Source organism: Nilaparvata lugens, chromosome 12 (assembly GCF_014356525.2).
Source record: "Nilaparvata lugens isolate BPH chromosome 12, ASM1435652v1, whole genome shotgun sequence".
Classification (NCBI taxonomy): Eukaryota; Metazoa; Arthropoda; class Insecta; order Hemiptera; family Delphacidae; genus Nilaparvata; species Nilaparvata lugens.
The window spans coordinates 27,583,680-27,608,767 of record NC_052515.1 but is presented as its reverse complement, the minus strand read 5'-3'; the positions used below and the strand labels follow the sequence as shown (position 1 = coordinate 27,608,767).

The 25,088-nt window shown below is 34.2% G+C and overlaps 1 protein-coding gene across 4 annotated transcripts in view; it reads right to left on the bottom strand.

Annotated features, from left to right (window-relative positions):
- The window catches only part of LOC111046282 (cyclic AMP response element-binding protein A), a 244,898-nt gene that overhangs the window by 193,552 nt on the left and 26,258 nt on the right, over positions 1–25,088 (bottom strand). For 2 of the 4 annotated variants that reach the window (XM_039439287.1, XM_022331794.2), the window contains exon 1: positions 10,534–11,076. The exons of the other annotated variants lie outside the window; for them this stretch is intronic. In XM_039439287.1, the coding sequence (XP_039295221.1) occupies positions 10,534–10,629 (96 nt within the window). In that variant the 5' untranslated portion in view covers positions 10,630–11,076. Of the gene's footprint in view, positions 1–10,533; positions 11,077–25,088 lie in introns of those variants that run through there. 4 annotated transcript variants of the gene reach the window in all.

Here is a 25,088-nt window from a genome sequence, read left to right as displayed (position 1 = left end):
CAACTCATGTCTGTTGTTCTCAACTCATGTCTGTTGTTCTCAACTCATGTCTGTTGTTCTCAACTCATGTCTGATGCTCTTAACTCATGTCTGATGTTCTCAACTCATGTCTGATGCTCTTAACTCATGTCTGATGTTCTGAACTTATGTCTGATAAACTGAACTCATGTCTGATGTTCCTAACTAATGTCTGTTGTTCTCAACTCATGTCTGTTGTTCTCAACTCATGTCTGTTGTTCTCAACTCATGTCTGTTGTTCTCAACTCATGTCTGATGCTCTTAACTCATGTCTGATGTTCTCAACTCATGTCTGATGCTCTTAACTCATGTCTGATGTTCTGAACTTATGTCTGATAAACTGAACTCATGTCTGATGTTCCTAACTAATGTCTGTTGTTCTCAACTCATGTCTGTTGTTCTCAACTCATGTCTGTTGTTCTCAACTCATGTCTGTTGTTCTCAACTCATGTCTGATGTTCTTAACTCATGTCTGATGTTCTCAACTCATGTCTGATGCTCTTAACTAATGTCTGATTTTCTGAACTCATGTCTTATGTTTAGATTCATGTCTGATGTTCTTAACTAATGTCTGATGTTCTTAACTCATGTCTGATGCTCTTAACTCATGTCTGATTTTCTGAACTCATGTCTTATGTTTAGATTCATGTCTGATGTTCTTAACTAATGTCTGATGTTCTCAACTCATGTCTGATGCTCTTAACTCATGTCTCATTTTCTGAACTCATGTCTTATGTTTAGATTCATGTCTGATGTTCTTAACTAATGTCTGATGTTCTTAACTCATGTATGATGTTCTTAACACATGTCTGATGTTCTGAACTCATGTCTGATCCTCTTAACTCATGTCTGATGTTCTGAACTCAGGTTTTATGTTTAGATTCATGTTTGATGTTCTAAACTCATGTCTGATGTTCTTTACTCATGTCTAATGTTCTAAATTCATGTCTCATGTTCTAAACTCATGTTCCGTCACTCTAAAGATGGCCAAAAATAGGTCGAAATATCGTCATTGCTAAAAAGTAAACGTTTTGTTACTTCAAACGTGTTTTCCATTTGAAGTTTAGAAACTAAAGGTCCTATTATACTGATATTAGATGAATATTTCATTGAAGACAAAGCTGGATCTCATTGAAAACCTTCAAAATTTAATCCTCAGATAATCCACAGCCACATAAATCTTTTAGAAACTCAAAACCTAATCACCTTCCGTTGGAATTACTACTGTCACTGTCACAATTCCACAGTAGACGCTCAGTCATTAGCTGAATAACATTAGAAAGTCAGTCTGTAGTAGACGATTGGAATCAGTCTGCTAGCTCAACTTAATTATAGGAAATGCAGCTTTCTGATAAACAACAATCATTATAAATATTCCGTCTGGACAGGATGGGGAGGAGTGGGTAACAGACGGGGGTAGGGGGATTGAGGGGGGGAAGAATTAGAATGGAAGATAAGAAGAAGAATGTAATAACAAAATGAATGCAGAAGAAATGCTGGAGAGAGAGATAGATTGAGAGAGAGAGAGTGTGTGTGTGAGAGAGAGTGAGAGATAGAGTGAGAGAGAGTGTATGTGAGAGAGAGAGAAAAAGTGAGAGAGTGATAGAGTGATAGTAAGTGAGAGAGTGTGTGTGTGAGAGAAAGAAAGAGAAAGTGAGAGAGTGAGAGATAGATAGATACAGAGAGAGAGAGAGAGAGCGATTGATTAATTCCCTTTAAGAAGAAGAATGTACGAATAAAATGAATGAAGAAGAAATAGATTGATTGATTGAGTAATTTATTTATGTAGATTACAATATATACTGGCTTATACACTTATATACAATAGCTTACAATACAGCAACATTATAGATGAATTTACAAAATATCAACTAAGAAAATATTTGTTGAGCTGTATATGATATGAAAAAAGCAATTTGTAATAACTATAGATAAAATAGATAATATTGTTACGCATCTACATAAATTGGCGTAGCTTTGGACATATCAATGTCCATTTTTCGGAAAGAATATTCGAAGTATCCTTCCCACTAACTCTCTACCAAAACGTTAATTTAATTTCATTAATTCAACTAAGGATTTATTTGTAAATGAAAATATTGTAAAAGTTTTAATTAATATGAAGATTTAAGAGAAAAAAACAGAAAATTAATAAAGTAAAATAATCATATAAGTAAAATGGTAGAGAGATAGCGAGAGAGAGAGACAGAGAAAGCAAAAAGAGACAGAAAGAGAGAGGGAAAGAAAGATAGAGGGTGAGAGAGATCGATGTGAATAGGACTAAAGAGATAAGTTGATGATGAGTAGTGATGGTGGGAGGGGGGTTGAATGTGAAGGAAGAAGAGTAGGAATGGGAGAAGGAGGAGGAGGAGTAGGAATAGGAAAAGGAGGAAGAGGATAAGGCGGAGGAGGAGGAGTAGGAATGGGAGAAGGAGGAAGAAGAGGAGGAGGAGGATGTGGAGTGGAGGAGGTGGAGGAGGAGGAGAATTAGAAGGAGAAGTAGTAGTAGGAGTAGGAGGAAGAGTCGGAGGAGGAGGAGTAGGAGAAGAAGAAGAAGTTGGTGAAGAGGAGAGACAGTTGACTTTCGATAGAAACATACTGTACTAGGCTCGCTAATGATCTCGAGCTACTACGGTAAGCTATTTGTGTAAACTGACAACAACATTTTAAGGCCAAAATACCGTTGATAACAAATTCCTTTCCTTGTAGAAATCTTAACAGCCCCACCAAATCATAACAATTATTCATTTGGCACCTACAGTGATGGTTCCGTTGTAATCTGGCTTGTGCTACTTCAATTGATTGGATTTTATAGGAATCCTATTATATTAAGCGAGCAATTTCTGTATGTCTGTTTATATTTTTATATCTGGTTATTTATGTTCAACGGATCTCGAAAACGGCTCTAACGATTTTTACGAAATTTGAAACATAGTAGGTTTATGATTTATAAAAATTCGATTACACTAGGTCTCATCCTTGGGAAAACTCGCTGAACGACATTAAAAGAATAATTCATCCTTGGCTGAAACAGCTGAGACTTTCGTCGTCTGTGGATAGTAAAACGTGAGCGAGTGATTCTGTGGAAAATCAAAATATCGCACCCCCGAAATTCATAAGCTGACTTATAGTCAGCTTACATAGCGGCCAACCAGTTTACAGATGGAATAAATAGAGAATGCATTCATTCAAATGCTAATAATTAATTTATTATAATTATTTTTTAACAAAAATCCTAAATAAATGCTGTAAATTACCCCGAAGACTTCTGCTACTGCAGACATTGACAACAGGGTTAACAGCTAGATGGAAATTCGATGAGAACTACTATCCGCTACAATAAGGTACCGGGTTCGATTCCCGGGCTGGCAACTAATTTTTGGATAGTAGTTCTCATCGAATTTCCATCTAGCTGTTAACCATGTTGTCAATGTCTGCAGTAGCAGAAGTCTTCGGGGTCATTTACAGCATTTATTTAGGATTTTCGTTGAATAATAATTATATAATAAAATTGAGTATGTTTGTAGAGAGAGAAAGGATATATAGATTTCAGGTACCATATCGTAAGTTAGATCATTGAGGAGAGAACACGGAGAGAACAAAATTATTCTTCTTTTTCTGAGATTAGATGAATCTTCTAGAGATTGGGAAATTATTTAAAATTATCTAAAGTTTACTCCCCTGGCACTAGGGAGGGTCTCAGTTCGTAAAGATCTCAGTTCATCAAGTACCTATTTCGAAATTAATTTCTTGAGGTACAAATGGGAAGCTAAGGCATTCAGATCATCAAGTATTACAGCATCAAGTTTCCGTTGAAGGCTGCTGATACACAATCAGCTTCTCCGTTGCACACTACTTAGATGTTATTGAAAATGGGTTAAGTGTATCATAATGATAGTACCTACTCTAAAAGGTTCTTAATAATAATGTTTATCAAAGAAATAAACTTGAAAGATTGTCAGTGAAACAATTTTCATTGGTTTAGGAGAATTTTAGCAGAAGATTGAAGGCCGAGTTAGGGGTTAGGTTATTGCCTTTGAATAGCAGAAGTTTTTGGAACTATTTCAGAAATAGATTCATGATACTGTATCCACTTGACTTTCTGACGTCAACAGGAACTCGACGAGCTGAAAACTTGACGTACTGAAGTTCCCTTCCTGGGCTTATTCTAGATCAACTGACATCAATCAACAGTATCTCGACGAGCTGAAAACTTGACGTACTGAAGTTCCTTTCCTGGGCTTATTCTAGATCAACTGAGATCTTGTTGAACTGGTTGTCACCCTTCGCACTGTTCCCGTACCACGTAATAGAGTCTCAGTTCCTCTAGATCTCAGTTCATTTGCCCTGTAAGGTTAGTTGAACATAACCTGAAAGAGTTTGTTTAATTATGTTTCAAATTAATGTAAAAAGGTGCATATTGCATAGCTACATTTCGCATCAACATGACGGAAAGATGTTGGGCGGCTTAGAAAGTGATGTGCACAAAATTTATATTAAAATATATTGGAAAAGAGCTGCTAGAACAGGGCTATCTCAAGGAGAAAGGTTATGCTTGAACCTTAGACCAGGTTCTATATCTGGTCTAAGACTTGAACCGTGGTTGTCGAAAAAGAAGAAGGTTAGGGGTAGGTTGGGATTTTGCATTAAATTTCAATATCTTGATATCATATTATTATAATTACATTATCATTATGTTGATAACGTTGATATTTTCTAAAATAACAGGCAGGTCATGCTTATACTGCTTATACCGTGGTTGTCTAAAGAAAAAGAAGGAGGTAAATGGTAGGTTGGATGGTTAGGATTCTGCTTTAAAATGTCAATATATTGATATTGTATTATAATAAGGCCCTACATAATTACATTATAATTATTTTGATAACGTTGATATTATTCGAAAATAACGTTTTGATACGTTAACAACGAAAACATTCTCAAACGAAAACAGCTCATTATAGATAAAGTAAATTATGAACTGAAATCTGAATGGAATGAATGTCATCCATACGCTCTTATAGATAAGAGAACCACAACAGCCTAGGATAAGAATCGAAATGTTAAATAATGCACAGAATAATTAGACAAAAACGTTGACAAAACAACCCTAACTATAGATGAACTGGAATCTAGATGGAATGAATGTTTTCCTACGTTAGTCAATAGATCTATTATAGAGAGCTACAACAGCCTAGGATACGAATAAAAGAGTTGGATAATGAACACAAAGATCAAAAACGTTATCCAAACAACTGACTACAGATGAACTGAGATTTAGATGAAATGAATGTCACCCCTACGATGGATGTCATCCCTTCTCTTATCTCTATAGATAAGAGAATCACAACAGCCTAGTATACAAATCAAAGAGTTATAAATAATGAACACATATGACAAAAACATTGACCTGACTATAGTATAGATGACAACTGACAACTGACTATAGCTGATGACCTGGGATTTAGATGAAATGAATGTCACCCCCAATTTCTAATAGATAAGAGGACCACAACAGCCTAGGATACGAGTCGAAGAGTTATATAATGAACAAATATGACAAAAACGTTGACCTAACTATAGATGAATATACTGACTATAGATGACAACTGGCAACTGACTATAGATGAACTGGGATTTAGATAAAATGAATGTCACCCCTACGTTCTTATCCTATACTATTAAACGAGCAACTTCTGTTTTTATGTTTATATATTTAGATGTTTGGATGTTTAGATGTTTATATGTTTGTATTGATCTCGAAAACGGCTCTAACGATTCTCACGAAATTCAGCACATAGTAGGTTTATAATATTATAAAGATTCGATTGAACTAGGTCTCATCCCTTGGAAAAACTCGTTGAAGGACATTGAAAGGATAATTATCATTAACTATCCTTGGAAAAACAGCTGATAATAATTATTTCGTCGTCTGTTGGTGATGGAAGTGAGTGAGCGAGTTCATGTATGGTGGACTGTGTCAAAATTATGACTCAGCTGTTGAAATTTTGTAATCATTCAATCAGGTACTTAGTGCCGGTTGCAAAAAAGCCGGGTTATTTTCAATCCTGTATAATTCCAGTAGATCCATCTTTTTGAAATGGTCTTCTCTGATTTGGTTCACATGAAGTTAATCAGGATTAAAATCTAAACGGCTTTTGTGCAACTGGGCCTTTGTTAGGGAAATTTTTGCCTTCCCTTTGGGAATTAATCTCAATTTACTGTGATTAGATAGAACATTTCTGTATGAATTTTATCAATAATTTCTTCTTTCGTAATACATTTTTTATGCTTTTGTACTCCAGAGCGAAGCTCGGTCCCCGATATTAGATAAGAGAATCACAACAACAGCCTAGGATGCGAATCAAAGAGTTTGGGACGCAATAGTAATTAACATACCACCTCGACTTAACAACAGACCGCCAAACTCAAACTGGATTCTTGTGCTGGGAGTTTGAGGCGTCCAATGAGAGGACAACGACCTTGCTTCTAACAAGTCATCGATCTCTCACTGAATAAAATACACTGACTCATAAAGGAGTGTCAGTCAGGCACATACTGCCAAAAAAGTATCAACAGGTCACTTGTACCTATAATGTCATATACGAGCTTAGTTGGTATACGAGGATAGTTGTTGTTCCTCTATGGCGGAAGTATAGAGCGTCCTATCTGGTATTAGCAGTATCAGAACTTTCATGCTATTGGAACTGTGTTATCGAACAGTATAGAATGTACTATTTTGTCTAGAGTTTCCTTGCTGTTTAATATATTAAGGAAATATAATGAAAAAAAATATTTATAATTTTCACAAAGAAGGACTGATCGGGAGAGAAAACCCAAGGATACTCCTTGTTCTATTTCTCTCCCAAATTTAGATAGAATTTTAAAAGTCTGAAATAGAGTTATGATTTCACTTAATTTCAGTCCATTTTCACTCAAAAACAACGATAACTAAAAATTTTGAAGGTGAAAACACAATGGGAATGAAATCACAATTCTATCATTACTGTAGGATACTCATTGAAATTAATCACGATTAAAATTCAACCGGCTTTTGTGCAACTAGGCCTGAGAATGTTTCGCGTCTAGATAGACTGTGGGGGAAGTCAATAACTTTTCCATAAAATAACCAATTTGAAATCGATGGAATTTGATTTGGTTATGATTTCATCCAATCACCAACTTTCGTTAAGAATGAGTCGCAAAGATTTTCCAAAATAGATAATGAGTATCCTCATTTCTTATTACTCCATCTAAAGTACGGCTGCCTATTATTCCAGTCTAGACACTGATAATGAAATCAAGTTTATTTATCTTATCAGTGACTAACACAATTATTCTCAGTCTCGAAAAATTCTCCACAATAAACAAGAAGTAGATAGTCCGTGTTTCCCCTTACTCCGGAAATGGGTAATTAGGAATGCATGATGCCCTTCTTCACTGTCTTTCTCCCTTTCATAAGCTCTGCTTTCCCTTCTCTCTCACCCTTCTATATATTATGCTCTTATTTCCCTTCTCTCTCCCTTTCATATACTCTCCCTATAATTCTCTCTCACTTTATATGCTTTCCTTCATCTCCTCCTTTCCCTTCACTCTCCCTTCTATATTCTCTCGTTTCCCTTCTCTCGCACTTTCATATGCTCTCCTTTCCTCCTCTCTCTCTTCTACAGGCCACAGGTCTGAGAAGGTCATTCCCCTGCGCCCTGCCCTTGGGATCATCTTCTGTAACTTTAGAACTCGCTACCCAACGATAAAAAACCACTGGAGATTTTTACGAGATTTCAGGGTAGCTATACAGGTAGTCGAGCCTTGACTCCCCTCTCATAGCTACTGGGGTGACCTTGATTTTACTAACAGAAGAATTTTGACTATGATGTCCCCATGAGTGTCTCGATAGGCACTGATCCAAAAGTTTTTAAAAACTGATCAATTTATAGTATTTTGAAAGTGCTGTAGACTATGTAGCTACTAATAAGATAAACAATAATCATATAATTTATATAATGATGGGCATTTGAGACTCATGAGCTATATATTTGCTGTGTATCTGCCATACGCTAAAATAAATAAATGATAGGAATAAAACACTTATTGACATGGGCTACTTTTAAATTAATAAAACAAATAAAATCTTATAACACCCTTTATTTTCAAAAAACTTTAAAATAGTTGAACAACTAGTTTCGTGATATATTACACCATCGTCAGGTTATAAAATAAAACCTATTATAACCTGACGATGGTGTAATATATCACGAAACTAGTTGTTCAACTGTTTCAAAGTTTTTTAAAAATAAAGGGTGTTATAAGAATTTTATTTTGTTTTATGATAGGAATAATATTATTCATCCAAAATATATAATATTGAAGAAAGAATTAGTTTATACACGTACCGGATAGGCAATTCACGAATGACGCATCATCACGTCTGAATCACTCAACTGATTAACTTGAAATTCTGCATAGGCTACAGATTCTTAGTTCATAGAGGATGGTTATAGACCTATTTTAAATTCTTCAAGATTTCAGTGGGTCAAGTTTTCAGTTTGTTAAGTCCTTGCGGAGCACAGAACTAGTAGTGCTCCGTGATGTACTTTAGTATAAAATTAATATTATGGTAGAAATGTTAAAAAACATGTATGTTTTTTTGCGATATAAAGCAAGAAATAATTCAAATTCAAATTTATTTATTCACACTCATAAATACATATACAGAAACCAGGAGTAAGGAGAATTGCTTGGATAAAGAAACAGCAGGTATTGTCATTTCATAGAAGATTTTTGTTGATGAAAAACTTTCAGAAAAGAAGTAACAAAAAACAACAACTTTTTTAGTTTAAATTCTTGTATTTATAGAGTTATTTTTTTATTTGCCTGCTAGTTATGACAATGATAATAATAATATAAATTTATTTCCTATTGGAATACTGTTGGTTTCAATATGAAAGCCTATGATATCACATGTTTCGTTTATTCCTATACCTTATCTGTTCTTATCCCTTCTAATATTCAATAGAGTTAATTCAATTCAATACTATTATCTTTTCTTTCAATATTGATTCATGAATAAGATGTGTGAGAATAGAAAATATTATTTTCCTACTCTGACTCTCCAAGAAACTAGTAGTCTATAGTTCACAAATTACTTTATATTTTACAGTATTTTCATTTTATCAATAGTTTTTTGACATTTATGAATGAGATGGTGTGTCAAAATAAAAAATAATGTGTATTTCTCGCAGCAAACTACAAAAGTAGGCAATATAAATCTCTTCTCCAACACACCCAACCAAAAAAGCCCATGGTTTTTTATATTTGTAACATTTTATTGTGTTTTATTTGTTTCATAAGTCTTTGTAATTTTGTTTTGTGTGTTTTTAATAAAATTGAAATTGAAATAGAATAATAATATAACTTAAATCTCATTACCTTTTCAAATTATTTCATCACAACATGTTTCGGACATTAAAGCCATTTTCAAGCCAATGATTTGACAGCTTTAATGTCCCCGAGACATGTGATAAAATAATTGTCCGAAATGATGTTTCGGACATTAAAGTCATTTTCAAGTCAAGACTATATTCATTTAGACTTATATTTTTATTTTTTTATAAATTAAAAGTAGCCCTAAAGAAAAAATACTACAGAAGTATACTTTACTAATTATTTGATGTGATAATGTGAAGCAGTTATTGAGATATTCCACAAGAAATAAGCTTAAAATTGATTTTTTGTATGTTCACAGGGTGTCAATTTGATTCAGTATTTTACTGGTGAATACAACAAGACCTGGAAATATGTGAACTCAAAACTAAATGCTATAATTTACAGCAATAGGAGGCTATGTTTATATATTTATGGTAGTGGTTTCCAATCTTCATGATCCTCCAAAACTCTCTTGGCGACCACCGATTAAGAACCGCTTCATAGTGGGGTCCACGTTATAATGGCAGTGTAGAAAGATAGGAGAACAACGTTGCCGATCCTCTGTCTTGTCAATGCCTTCTATAGACGGTAGCTGATACAGGTCAATAATTGATGTAATATTAACTGTTCATTCTCGTTTAAAATAATCTATTAATATTTTATTAAGAAAAAATATATTCTTTAACAATTTCATAATGAATTTACATATTTAAGATGAAATATTTTGTTATTAATTATACTTTGTTAAAAGACGATCTGGCAACAGAGCAAAGCGAGGAAGAGATAGCGCTATCCGCTTTTTGAATGATAGACAAGGATAGAAATACCATTGATAATCAAACACTGCCATTAAAACGTGGACCCCACTATAGCTGCATAGCTTCATAAACCACGTGCCACTTCTTCCTTAAGAGTATTCATTCATGAAAGTACGGTACTGATAAAAAAGACCTGAGGCATTGATGGACCATTCCAAAAACTTGATCCTGTTCTAGTATTATATAGTTTATAAGTTTCCGAAGGGAAAATAGTAAAATCAATAAATTAGCATTTTCCGAAATTTTCCAACTATATAAATAAATTTCCACTCACCGGTCCATCCAAATCAGTTTCCCACAGTTCTTTGAGATCGCTGGCAGCGATATCGTAGAAAGATTTGTCCACAGAAAAACAGTCCATTTTCCACATGATTGCGCGTATGTTTTCCGAATTTCCCGAACCGTAAAAAACAAAATCAAAAACAGGCCAATCCACGTGCTTCCAAATCTAACAAGTCGTGAACCCAAAAAATTCCATCCAATTTACAACAGCTGTTGGGTGTACCGGAATTTTAAATGCATTTTTAGGTTAGAACAAATTTCAAACAGATACACTTGGTCACAAGAATTTTTACGGTGGAAACTTTTGAGGAAAGTTAGTGGGACAACAACGCACAATCAACAAAGTAGGTGGAGTTACGTATGTTCGAAAACTGGAACAGATTTCGAGTACTGATATAGACGGAGTTCTCAGAAGCGTACAACTTCCTCCACTTTAAAGTTCAGGCACTTGAAATATTAAGTTTTTTCAAAGACCGCACCCGGCAAAATCGTTTGTAAAAAATGGGTCTCTCGTCGAACACTGTACTATCACACTACAACCTGTTGACTGACTCAAATCACTGATGCCGGTCACTGGTGACAGGCCGAAATTTCCCTACCCAGCGCGAAAATTCCCAGCCGGCGTCGAAAATTCCCTCACCAGCAACAAGCAACACGTGGAGATAATAATGGGATGTGCCCCTATATATAGATATAAGAATGAAATGTGCCCCCTATATATCGATATGGCGGAGTATGTACATAGATAGTAGCTATCTATATTCATTATAGTCCCTTCACAAACTGAAAGAGGACATAAAAACCTACTGTGACCTTCTTGATATTGAAACAGTGCATACTGATTACTGATACTGTCCTATACTGTGCACACTGTATAATAATTAAGGTAATAACGAATTCAACAGATACAGCCGTAGAGAGGGGTAATGTTCCCCCCTCACGAAAGGAGGAAAAACGAATACCAATTTACGCACAAAAGCTTAATTTCACTAGTGAGCCCCCCGGGTTGGAGAACTCGCTCAAAATGCCGCTGATATTTTGTCAACTTTTCTACTAAACGCAGTATAAAACGTCAATAGAATAATAATGTATTGAGATTGGGTTATTAATTGCATGCAACATTGATTGCAACGAGTTTGATCTGTATAATGTTGAATATGTGTTGGAAATTTGAAGTTGAATGATGAAAGCAATCGAGAGTTATCGTCGAAAATACAAACAAACAACTCCACAAACTTTTTAAGCCCTTAGCCAGATTAGGAACTTGTTGAAAAGTTTTTGCTGAGAATGGTAATAGAAGATAGTATAAGGGTAAATATAGAGATCAGAAGAAGAGCTAATAGGTTATCTTATTTGAGATTTCTGTAATCCTTATCTCACAAAATAAACTGATTATTGACTTCAGGCTACTTTAATTATCATCTGGTCCTCCATTTTAATTATGACACTTTGATACCTTATAAATTTCACATCAAAACTAGAGTAAACGTTTTTCAACTCAAATAATTTGATCATTTGAACCAAAAAAAGGTACTACTTGGATTTTTTTATTTTTATTCATTGATATTTAAGAGTAGTCTAACAAAAAAGAAGTACTTACATAGATTTAGTACATTTATTTTTTATTTCTACATAGTAATAAAGCTTGAAGCAAATGATTTTATTTGACATATAGAAGATGGGGTTGAAACTCGAAGAATACAAATAAAATGGAAATAATGTTAAGAGAAATTTCCTTTTTAAAAAAAAAGATCATTTGTAAGGAAGAAAATGAAGTACATTAGGATTGATAACTAAAGTTTATACTGAAAGAAGTTGTCAGTATAGGCTAAAGTGTACTAATTCTCAACCGTATTCTGTGTGAATAATTTTATTGAGAGTACAATTTAGAGATGAATAAAAACGAATCAGCTTCAGTATTGTTATGTGGGAGACATCAACTTTTTACTTGACATTTCAATTAAATCTACGGTACTGAGATATTTTTTATTACTGTGCTCTATTTACCGACACCTGCGTTCTCTCTAATCAAATTCTCTTCAGTACTGGTGTTTTTTACAACTTAAAAATAAAAATCAATTTGCAATGCCATCTCTTGTCATATCAATGTACAATTGGGTGTAAACGATTCTATTGTAATGCAGTGGAATAAAATTGAAAGAAATAAAAATGCACTGTAAGGCACGGTTGCATAAAAGCCAGTCAAATTTTAATCGTGATTAAATGCCACGAGAGCCAATCAGAGAAGGTTTATCTGAGGAGAAGGCTATCCTGATTGGTTCTTGCTACATTAAATCAAAATTAAAATTTAACAGGCTATTGTGCAACCCTGTCTTAAAATTTAAATCATAGAGCTATTAAAAAAAGAAACGGTTTGTAGTGATATAATAATTTTTCAAATAAAATTTCCATCCATGGAGTCTTTGATGAATCATTTTTTATTTTAGAGTATTAACGTTTTCATTTCATTCGAGAAGACTCGAACGGCCGTTTGTAAAGTGCCAGTTTTAACGAAATTTCAATTTAGACTGGATCAATCCCATAGAGAACAGATAGTTTTTTCAACAAAGAAGTTTTTAATTTGGAGGAAGAAGATTTGGATCGAATGTTGAATAGAAATCGAGAATGAGAAATTTCAACTATAAAATGATGACACAGTATTTACCGTACTGAATAATATTTCAAGAGAAGAGTAGATTGAGAGAAATCATTTTTAAATTTTTGATAGTTTTGATGAAATTTAAATCTAAAATCAAAGTAATCATTTTCAAGCACTTGTTTCTCAGATGTCCTTACCCTATTACCAACTGAATAAAAATTAGAAGCAATGCTGTTTTAATAGATCGTATTATTCCTCATCAACATCAATATCAAACTAATCTATTACGATGGTATCATTAGCTCCGTGTGCACAGCTGTATGGTAAGAAAAATATAATATTCCCGAAAATCACACGGTAATGTATAGCCAAACTATATAACACAAACATGTTCTGACATGGAAGCTTACTGTTTCTGCTTTACAATTATCAAAGCATTTGAATAATACAAGCATTTTGCCATTTGAAAGCAAAAGCCGAAACCCCTAATTTACCCTTATACCTTTCAAACTCTTAAGGTTTCATAATCTTTTTGGTCGTGTTTATACTTTACAGTTTGGCTATACGTCACCGTATGATTTTCGGGAATACAATATTTTGGTCATATTTATTGGTCACTGCTCATTTCTTATTTTTCATATTTAAAACATACAGCTGTATCAAAAATCAATATCAGCTTTGTAAACAGTTTCAGTTAAAAATTTTGTATTTGCATTCACATCAAAATTTCAAGTGGGGTTTCGAAATGTTTTGAGTTTTTCAAAATTAGTGAAATACAAGTATCTATTAAAAAACACACAACATGGCAAACGAAAATATAAAAAAGTTATCAGAAACAATTGTGGATAATATCACGGATAATTTTACGGGGAACATCAATGAAGATCAACTGAGGAAAACAATTTTGAGTGTGCTGAAAGATGGGGAAAAGTTTGGAACGATTAAAAAGGTTAGTGGACGTTATTGTTTAGATTCGGACGCAGCAAGTTCGCTGAGGTTGACGGGACTATTTCTGCAAGAATTGGCAAGCAAATGCGGACCTTGCAGCATGCAACCCAAGAGAAAAGCTGCCAGGAAAAGTAGATCGAGGTCTAGGTCGACGTCGAGGTCTAGAGGTTGCAAACCGGCCAGGAAAATGCGCAAGACAAGGAAGGCCAGGTCCAGGTCCAGAAATGCCGGCTGTAAGCCCAGAAGGGCAAAGAGGGTTAGCAGGAAGTCGAAGGCTATTAAGAAGTCCAGATCGAAGTCCAAGTCATCCAAGTGTAAACCCATGAAGCCCCGCAAGCCGAAGAGGTGCATGGATATTGATGATACAGACGAAATTGAATCATGAAATTAGAAGGTATAAAATAATATATGAAGACACATACTAAAATTTACTTTAAGGCTAATAAAAATATATGACAATTAATATGAAGAGTTCACTTCAAAGCTAATAAATTACATCTTGTTTGTCCAACATCTAAATTTCCTGTCTCACATAATCGAAATGTCTAGAATGATTCCAATGTATTGTCAATAAAAATTTCTAGTTCCAATAATACTTTTTATATTATTTTTCATTCTAGAGAACGCTTATTTCATTCGCAGTATTTATTACATTTTAATTGTAGAGTAATAATAGGAAATATCATGTGACCTGGCTGGCTCAGGTCTGGTGTCAGAGTTTTCAGGTCGCAACTGATCAATTTCAGGGCCTCTGACATAACTTATAACTGCTTTTTGGGGAGCCGGGACCAACGACTTAACGTGTCCATTCAAAACAGGGGAGTGGCTCGAGAAGAATATCTAACTGTAGAGTGTGAGATATCATATTTTGGAACAGAATGAAAGGAATACTACTTTGAATAGAATATTGAATTTGAACAAAATTGGAATAGAATGCAAAGTAAAATTGAAAAGAAAACCTTAGGTTCTAAAAAGTTTTGCTCACAGAATACAAGTTTGAGGTTTAGATCACATTATAGAGGTTTAAATTATAGAAGTTTAAATAGAAGTTATAGAAGATTACATTATAGAGGTTTACATTATAGAAGTTTTCTCTGATTTTGCTATAAGTGAATGCTAAAATATTTAGTTGAAATTTCCTACTTAGAATGTTCTGGGACTTGGTTAACTTGGACAAGAGAGATTTCATGGATGAGGTGAAGATAAGATGAATTGAAGGAATGGAAATAGTTAGGATTTATTTCTTAATTAATATCCGGTTTATTCCATTCTACATAGTGCTTGTGGTGGCGTATTGTTGATTATAATTGATCTTTATTTCAGATTCTGTTATCTATCTGAATTAGGAGGTGTCTGTTTTTCTCTCAATTATTATTAAACACATTAATAAACTGCATTGTGCAAGCACTGATAAATAAATTTATTTCAGTCTCAAAGCTTGAATCTAGCGGCCTATTGAAGTAAGTTATATCACAGATCTAACTAACTAATAAATGTTTAGTTAGTCTGTTTAGTTAGTCTATGATTATTTTATTGTCTGTGTCCTACCCGTAGTGCTTGATGATATTTCGTGCAAGGATGACGAAAAAAGTATTTTTTACAATATTGGATTTTGTGAGATCCTTGTATCTCTTCGGTCATCGACAAACGCAATAAAGTCTTCAATTTGTAGGTTTTCATTTTAAGTTTTCAAATGATTAATTCCTAATTTGGGACGTGACAGCCCTCTCAGTGTTGGGCAAAACTATAGCTATTTACATCTCTAATATGCTAACACTACGCTAAACCACGTTTACTCGTAAACTGTATACGGACCTAAGTAACTGTGATAGAACAATATTAAAAAAATTGTTATAACAATAATTATATTTATTTCAAACGAATTTATCAATCTATCCACCTGTAAAAGCTTCACTTTCAACACTAAAGATGCTATAACAATATTGATGGTGAAAAATACATCAAATAGAAGATAATTAAATCCTTTACAACTACAACCCAACGTTCAGTACTTATTTTTTCGATGCATTGTTGTTGAGTTATAAGCCCTGAAATTTTAAAAAATTGGAAGAAAAACTGTCTTTTTGAAGATTTACACTTTTAAAAGTGGATATCTCGAAAACTTAAGGAGATATCACAAAACTCTACAGAACAAAACTTGTTGAAAATATTTCTAGCTTCATTTTTGTTCAGTTAGTGATGTCGCTGAAATGCGTTGTTTCCAAGATACATGCGTGTAAGCTAGAAATGAAGAAGCGCAACTTTCAAACCACCGTTATCCCTTGAGCACAAGGGGTAGGGATGAGGACTTTTCATATGTTTACCTTATAAGTAGTCCAAACAAAGCTGCCAAGTCAAATATCGTGTTCCAAACGTTCCCTTCAAATTTCCCTGTCAATTGATGTATTGCTGTTAATAAACTGAAGATTTTACACTCAACACTATAACGTCTGCAACAATCGTGGGGAGATGCGCAAAATGATGAAATAATACATGAAATTGAAGAGAATATGATGCTCTATGAGCTCATGATTAGCAAGAATTTTTTCAATCAATCGTTTAAAAGTTATAAAGCCAAAAAGATGAAAAAATCGGAGCCGGAAGGGGCTTTCTTCAAAATGTGACACCTTCGAGAGCTCATACCGAGAAAACTAGAAGAGATATGGGAAAATGTTACAAATTAAACTTGTAGGTAATTTGTAAGCTTTAATTTTGTATGAAACATAACTTCCCAAAAGACGCATACCATATTGTTCGAGATATATGCAGAAAACCAAAATAATTATGGTATTTTAAAACGACCCCCACCCCCTTAGCACAGGGGGTAGAAGTGAGGACTTTTGATATTTTCACCCCTAACTATTCTTAAAACAGCTGTGGGGTCAAAAATTTTATTATTCCAAACTTTTCTGTGTATAATCTTTCATTGACTGGACTATAATAATTTCTCTGTGGAATAAGCTTCTGAGACACGAAGAGCGATCTAGCGAGTATACTTGGTACTATCCACGCCTGAAATCCTAACTAGCAGAGGTCGTGCTGCGATCTAGCGAGTTGTTTTTAAACTATTTATAAGGATTTTTAGCCCGGCAGTTTTGAAAATGAAATCACCTCGTCCTGATTCCACTCATCTCCAAGAAAATTGTCACAATTTGCTGTAGAATGAATTAATTTGCTTTGTTCCAATAGGCTCAAGCTTATAAACAATAATCATTTATTATCAAATGAATAAATAATAATAAATTAGAGTTCTGTCTCGAAAAACGTAACACAATATTTAACTTTTGTCTTGAAATAAAAGTGACACAACTCAGAACAAAACTAAATTTGCCATGAGGAAAAAGAAGTTCTGAGTGTTTTTGTGTAGCACGAATCACAGATGAAGAGCGAAAGAAATATAATTTTTTTAATTTTAGAGAAGAAAATTGACACAGCTCAGAAAAAATACAATTTACAGTAAAATGCAATATAAGTTTCATATATTTGTGTAGCCCAAATCACAGAAGTGAATAAATAGGCCTGAATAACAGAAGTGGTTGGATTATTTTTATCAATCGATTAATCATTTCATAAAATATAGAGACCAAATAACACTATTTCTTGGGATGTATCAATGAGATTCATTCAAATTATCCCCTCCACAATAATTATGAAGTGTCGTTTTTTTGCTACTAATCTCCTCAAGATAAAATAATGGAAAAGGGACAAATTCTGTAAAGATGTACGCTTATTCAAGAATATTAATAATACGAAAGTTGAACTGAAAAACCGACCCGGGAAGTGACATTTCTCTCAAGACGTTTTATTGAATACTAGCGGGTAACCCGTGCTCCGTAAGGGTCTATTTTAAAACTTGACAAACTGAAAACTCAACGGAATGAGAACTTGAAGAATTAAAAATAGTCTTATATAACCATCCTCGGTTAATTAAGGATCTATTTGCCCATTTTCAGGTTAATCAGTCCAGTGGTTCAGACGTGATGATGCGTAAAACTTTTCCTAACCCGCACGTGTATAATCCAGTCTCAACTTTATTATAGTATAGACTAGCCGTCAGGCTCGCTTCGTTCGTCATATCCGTCTGGACCCCCGACTGGATCGTCCAAAAATGAGATCAGCGGGCTCGCTTTGCTCGCCTGCATAATGTAAACATTTTCTATTACTTGATAAAAGAACTGGGAAAACGCAAATAATTTTGGGCGTATCCTTGGCGTTATTTCAAATTCCTTCTAATACAACATTATTACACCCCAGCTGAGCTTCTGTGGTAAATTTGAACATTTTCTGATCATTTGTTTTCGATAAAGCTGAGAAATCGCAAAAAACGCTGTAAAAACACAGATTTTGGGCGTATCTTTGGCGTTATTTGAAATTCCTTTTAACACCACATTATTTCACCCTAGCTTAGCTTCTGTACCAAATTTGAACATTTTCAGTTCATTTGGTCTCGATAAAGCTGAGAAAACGCTGGAAAACGCAGATTTAGGGCGTATCTTTGGAAATTTTTCCAAATCCGTTCTTAGTGCACCTCTAAAGGGCCAACTGAACATACCTACCAAATTTGAACGTTTTTGGTCCGGTAGATTTTTAGTTCTGCGAGTGAGTAAATCAGTCAGTCAGTGAGTGCCATTTCGCTTTTATATATATAGATTACCTCATACTAATCAGTACGAAGGAAACTATTTCATGGTTTAAGTTGATTACTATCTAATCAGAAAATAAAAAAATCTGACTAGCTTCTATCTATCTACTTATGTACGACCTGGAAAACAGTAATAATAGGCTAATAATATTATAGAAGAGCACTTAAACTATGATTTGATACACCACTGAAATCACTGAATAAATTTCTATCTAATTTCTCATAGTAGCTGAAAGGTTTTCATTCACATCAACTATGTAAGCCCTGAAGAACAGCTTGTAGACCAATAAATTATAGGAGAACATAATTATATCAACTATGTAAGTCCTAGAGAACAGTTTTTAGCCTGATGATTATAAAAGAGTACTTGAACTATTATTTGAAATACCACTGAAGGTACTTGATAATTTTCCAACAATTTTCTCATAGTTCCTGTTAGTTTTTCATTGATATTTTCTCAAAACTATTCCAATATCACTGATTATAGAAAACTTTTTTATATGCCATAGAACTGGGTTCCAGACGATGAAGAGTGCGCAGAAAATCAGTTTCCGAAAACAATTAGTTGGCAGTTTATTGGATGTTCGGCTAAATTTTTAATTAGAAATTCTATCAGACGCGTCTGCTCGTCTCGTCTCGACGAAGGGAATTTCAATTATGGCTGCTGCAGGGAAGAGGGAAAAGAAGAAAAAGAAGAATGTGGATATGAAAGAGTGGAAGGGAGAAACAAACGGAGGTAGTGAGGAGGAGGAGGAAGAAGAGGAAGAGGAAGAGGGAGAAGAAGAAGAAGAAGAAGAAGAAGAAAAAGAAGAAGAAGAAGAAGAAGAAGAAACAGAAGACGATGAAAATAATTGAGAAGACCAAGGAGAATCAGGAGAGACAAAAAAGTTATGCCAGCAGAGATGAGAGTGGAAAAGTTTATCTTTGGAGCAGAAGTAGAAAATGAAGAATATGATGTCGAAGAAGAACAATAATAATGATCGGAAGTAGTTAAGAAGAGAGAAGAATGGAGAAAGAGAGAGAGAGAGAGATTGCCTTTATTAGGGAGGAGTTAGGACTCCTGGTCCTCTCTACCACACAACCCTTTACAATCAGGAAAAAAATTACATAAATAGATTACAACAATAATTGATTGATTACATATTATGTAATAAGATTACATAAGATTAATAATAGAAATAAATAAAATTCTTAATAAGAACACATATAATAAAAGAGAATCTCAAACTCAATTCATTAATACAATTGGAAAACAATATTTGAATAGAATATTTCACCTGATAAATCCTAGAGATGAGACAGAGATAGAGACACAGAGAGGGAGAGAGAGAGAGAGAGGAGAGAGAGAGAAGAGAGAGAGAGAGAGAGAGAGAGAGAGAGAGAGAGAGAATGGGAGAGAGAGAATGAGAGAGAGAGAAATAGATGAAGAGAAAGAGAGAACGAGAGAGAGACTGATAAAGGAAAGAAGAGAATAAAGTATTCTATGCTGAAGACGAGGGAGAAATAGAGAAATATATAAAGAAGAAAAATAGGAAGAAGGATGAAGAGAGACACCGAGAAAAAAGAAAGAAAGGGAGAGAAAAAGGTTTTGGAGAGGGAAATGAAGAGGAAGGAAAGCACATACAATAAATACTAGAGAAGACAAGAAAAGAAAATGGAGAGAATGGGAAAGGAACATTAAAAAGAAGGTGATAAACGATCAAGAGAAAGAATGAAATGCTTGGGAAGATGATGATAGGAATAGAACAAATAAAATATAATTGTGATGAAAAGAAAGGGAAATAATATTAATAATAAATTAATAATTGATTATAATAATATCAACTTTAACAATATTAAAGGACAATCGTTTAGTTCACAGACACGATCCAGAAATGAGCCAATCAGGAAGAGAATTGGAGGAGTGAATAAATTTGAAGAACAAGAAAATTACAGAGTGGAAGAAGAAAGTATAGAAAGGCGTGAAAGAATTAGAAAAATATAAGTAGAAGGAGAAGGAATACAAAGTTAAAGTAAAGGATACGAAAGGAAGAGAAGTAAGATAAAGTGATCAAATGATAATTATTCTAAAATGAGAATTAGAAAACGATAGACTGAAAAATAACTAAGTTAGGATTGATAAGAAATAAAACTTAATATATGAAAAATGAAAACCAATTACCAAAGTTAGTTTTGAACTGGAAGATAATTTATAATTGTCTTTAAGAAATCATGGACGAAAAGAATAGCAGAAAAGGTGACGAGAAATAATAATAGAGAAGAAAATACTTGTGATTGGAGGACGAAAATGAGAAAGAAGGAAAAACGTCGAGTAAAAGTAGGCCTCAAGTCTCCCAGCTTCAACTTTTCTATCTCTCCTCTTTACCTCTATTTTCTTCGTCCACTTTTCTCCTTTCTCCTCACTTCTTAATGAATAACCCTCTTCCTGAAGTCAGGAAAGATGTGCCAACATAATGAATATTAATGACAGAAATGTCGCCTACTTTTCTGAAGCTGTTCAATCCCCCATCCATTCCCACCGCTTCTTCTTCTTCTTCTTCTTCTTCTTCTTCTTCTCTTCTTCTTCTTCTTCTTCTTCTTCTCCTTCTTCTTCCCCTTCTTCTGTTACTCCTCTTCTTCGTTTTCTTTCTATCAACAACCCTCTTTGCGAAAATTCTTTCACTTCTTGTTGGTTTCTTTCTATCAACAACCCCTTTTCCTGATTATGTAATTTTTTGCGTTTTTTCACTATAGTTACTTGCTCAGCAAAGAGGCCTGCCTCCCTTATTCACACTTGGAAATTCAATGAATTTATTTCTGGTGTTTTTTCTGTGCTCAATGAAGGGGACCGAAATCGCAAAATTAACGATGCAAAAGTTTTAGATTGCCTGCTCAAATATTTATGAAATTAAAATAGAGGACTGAACAAGTATTTTACATGGCTTAACTTCTACTTTCCCATCTCACTCTAGTTCCCTCCTAATCTTTTTCAGCTTTTCTCTTTTTGTGATAAATTATTCTTTCTATTTGAGCTAGCCAGACCACAAAATCTCCACTTATTCCGAAAATTGTGAAATATCTCTAAAAATCGTTGAGATTTTTGTTCGAAATTTATGACTAGTCTATCTACCAAAACACTGTCCAACTCCTGAATTTTATTTATTTATTGGATAGATCAGGGGTCTCCAACCTTTTCCATCCAAGGGTCACATTGTTAATTCTAGGGAGGCTTAGAGGGCCAATAACAAGGATGTACGTGGAATTTGACTTGTGGACCACAAACGACGGGGGATTTGGGGGGTGTACAATTATTATATTTCGATTAAAATAATATGAGGAGTTTTAAGTAGGTTAATTAAAACACATGTAGAAACAAATCAATTCATTTCATTTCAATACAAAGTCGAATCTATTGAGTGTAAAAAAGTCATAAGAAAACTTGAGAATGCATGAGTTTAACAAGTTAAACAAAATATGATTACTTTTTTTAATAGTAATAAGACAACTTAACAATACACGAATTTACAAAAAGTTACCACGTTAAAAGAGAATATTTATTTTTAGGGAGAAGATTGCATTTGTTTTCCACTTAAAATGTCCGCCCATTTAGGATCAAACTTTGTGGTTCCAATCATTAAAATTGATTTCTAATGTTCATCTGATAAGGAAGATCTGTATTTGGATTTAACAAACTCCATTTTAGAAAATGTCTGCTCACAATAAATTGTAGGTAGATCCATAAAGAGAAAACATAGCTTCAGCATGGCTTTTTATGTTTTTAAAGTATTTTTCTGGGAGAGAACTGTAAAATGGAAGTAGGTTACCTTCTTTGTGTAAATATATATTTTAAAAAATTTGTTGCAATACCTAACTCTTGGCGGGCCGGACAAAATTTATCCGCGGGCCGGATGTGGCCCGCGGGCCGTAGTTTGGAGAGCACTGGGATAGATCAAACAATATAATAGTCGTCAAAGAAACAACAGGCTCTCGCCCAAAACTTCTTCAATTTCCTAATTTTGTCTCAAATTGTACAAATATTATGTAGGTTATGTCCATTTCAATTTCTTCACCCAATCATCAATCCAACATTACAAATCAGAATAAAATAAACAATTAAATTTAGATAAAACTTTCGAAAAAAGTTAAACAAACTTCAAATTCACAATATAATTCTATCAAAACACAACATTTTGATTGATAAAAGTTTGCAAATTGGTAGATATCTGAGATTGGATTTCGGAAGAGCCATAATGATTACAAAATTTGTAATGCCCAAGATTCACATATTTCATGAATTTCTTCAGCCATTGAAAGTATATAATGTTTATTCCATTTAATGGCTGAAGAAATTCATGAAATAAGTGGATCTTGGGCCTTCAGTACCGGTATTGATAATTATTTTATAAAATCTGATAATAGTTTTGCCAATATTATGATAATCAATTTATGGTTATAGTCATTTAGATCACTAGGTGAGAAGGCTGATTGAAGTATTGTAACAAATCAATACATTAATTAATTAAGTGATAATTGATAGATTATCTTGTGACAGGGAGTTGAGTGAAAGAGAGGGCCGACTGCGTAGTAACTTCGCTCTCTTTTGGGAAAAATAAAGGCAGTCATCCTGTTCTATTCTGATACAAACGTACAATTGGAAAATCAATGAGAAAATCAATGATGTCGTGGGTTTTTTATTGAAGATAATTTCAATTAATAAAGTATTATGTTGGAGTATCTCCGAAAGTTTTGTGATACTTATTAATATCGGGGCACCGAGCTTCGCTCGTTGTTTTTATTTATTGATGAACAGAACACAATTCTCTAAAATGATCGTGTTTATATTCCACAGCTGGCTATACGTCATCTTATGAATTTCGAGGGTGCGATATTTTGATTTATCACATACTCACTTTTATACTATCCACAGCTGTTTCAGCCAAGGATGAATTATCCTTTTAATGTCCTTCAGCGAGTTTTCCCAAGGATGAGACCTAGAGCGATCGAATCTTTATATCATAAACCTACTATGTTCCAAATTTCGAGAAAATCGTTAGAGCCGTTTTCAAGATCCGTTGAACATAAATAACCAGATATGAATATGAATAACCAGATATAAAAATACAGAAATTGCTCGCTCAATATAATAGGATTATGTTGGAGTATCTTCTTAAATTTTGAGATTACTTATTATAATGTTCAGAGTGCTGCATCACAGTACCAGAGTTAACAGAGTTTACCTTTATTCTAATTTCCATCTGTTATTCTAAAACTTTGAGCTGGTCTAGGTCTAGGAGAAGAAAGGGGACAAACTCATGTGCAATAATTATAGGGGAATAACACTGCTCAACATAGCCTATAAAATCTTCTCCACAATTATTTTTTAAGCGAGTGACGTTATATGCAGAGGAAGAACTCAGTGAAGTTCAGTGTGGGTTCAGAAACAACAGAGGGACAACGGACCAAATATTTGTAATGAGGCAGACAATGGAGAAGTGCTATGAGTTTAATGTAGACTTGCACATTGTATTTGTTGACTTCCGGCAGGCGTTCGACAGTTTAGACAGGAAGCAGTTACCTACAGTACTTACCAGGTGTGGTTTACCAAAGAAAGTTGGTAAAAATGGCCTTACTCACTATGGAAGGTGCAAGAGCTTGTGTCAGAATAGATAACAAGTTAAGTAAAGAATTTAGAGTGAATAGAGGCGTAAGGCGGGGTGATGCACTCTCGGCAGTTATCTTTAACCTGGCACTTGATGTTATTCTTAAAGCATTGCAGACAAGCGGCAGTATTGTAACTAAGTCCAAGCAAGCATATGCGTACGCAGATGATGTGGTGCTTATATCAAGAAGCAAAGCTGGTGTGGTTGACATGCTCCAAACTTTAAAAAATGGAGGTAAGAAGTTGGGTCTTGAGATTAATATAGAAAAATCTAAATATCTTATGATGTCAGCAAACGAGAGAAGAAGACATGTTGGTGATCTGGAATGTGGGGGAGGAGTTTGGCTTCAAAATGTGAGGCAGTTCAAGTACTTGGGTTCGCTTCTCAATAGTGAGAACAAGGTACGAGCGGACGTGGAAAGCAGAATTTTAGCTGCAAACAAGGCGTACTTTGTCCACATGAAACTAATGAAGTCAAAGCTCTTATCACGCATGTCTAAGCTGCGGCTCTACAAAACACTGATCAGACCAGTGGCCACCTATGGTGCTGAGACGTGGACGCTGACTAGTAGAGAAGAGCAAGCATTGCGTGTTTTTGAGAGAAAAATTGTAAGGCGTATCAGAAATAATGAAGAGATTGCCAATTTCATGGGACCAGAAGATATTGTACGAGTTATAAAGGCGCAACGGTTGAGATGGTTGGGGCATGTCCAGAGAATG